We start from the raw sequence: 671 nt of genomic DNA on the forward strand, positions 1-671 counted from the left end.
GGGCCGCGCTGGGGCGGGCTGCGGCCCGCAGCCTCCGGAGCGGAACGACCAGAAGGGAGAACAGAGGAACCACCGGAGGCCGCCGGGTCCGGGGCGCTGCCCTCCCGACCGCTTACCTCCCTTTCACCGTCACACCGCGTTTTCGTATGAGCTCGTCCAGAGAGAGGTCCGCCATCTTGTCGCGGGGCCCAACGATAAGACGCAGCGAGCGAGACCCGGACATGACATCATACTACTTCCGTTCCTCGCCCCGCCTCCAGCAGTAAGATGGCCCCGCCCCCCGCCCCGCCCGAATGCGGGACGCGGAGGGGGGACGGGGAGAGCGTCCCACAACCCCCAGCGGCGCCCGGGCGCGTCATTTACATACGGATCCCGGCACGTCCCGTCCGGATTCGGCCGGCGGCAGCGATTACGCGGCGCAGAAGGGGAAAAAGACCGGGCAGGAAAGTTAGGGTAACCGAAGAGTAGCTTGTGTGCTGTGGGGCGGCGTGGGGAGCTGCTCGCCCTGACCTAGAGAGCTAACGCGCAGGGTTCTCCCGGCGGGGCGGAGGAAAGGCGGTTATGCCTTAAACTTATGAGTAAGGAAAATAACGACCCGGGGTGACGCCCGGGTCCTCACTGCCAATGTGAGAGGAATTTTTGCGCGGGTACAGGTCGTCCCCGGGTGACCC

The 671-nt window shown here is 66.2% G+C and overlaps 1 protein-coding gene across 1 annotated transcript in view; it reads right to left on the minus strand.

The window, feature by feature from the left end:
* POLDIP3 (polymerase (DNA-directed), delta interacting protein 3) overlaps window positions 1-206 on the minus strand; it is a 14,824-nt gene extending 14,618 nt beyond the window's left edge. The window contains exon 1 of the mRNA XM_009322099.1: window positions 117-206. Within this exon, the coding sequence (XP_009320374.1) occupies window positions 117-175 (59 nt within the window). The 5' untranslated portion in view covers window positions 176-206. The remainder of the gene's footprint in view (window positions 1-116) is intronic.
* Between the last annotated feature and the right edge of the window lie 465 nt (window positions 207-671).

This window comes from Pygoscelis adeliae, unplaced genomic scaffold (assembly GCF_000699105.1).
Source record: "Pygoscelis adeliae isolate BGI_AS28 unplaced genomic scaffold, ASM69910v1 Scaffold60, whole genome shotgun sequence".
NCBI lineage: Eukaryota > Metazoa > Chordata > Aves > Sphenisciformes > Spheniscidae > Pygoscelis > Pygoscelis adeliae.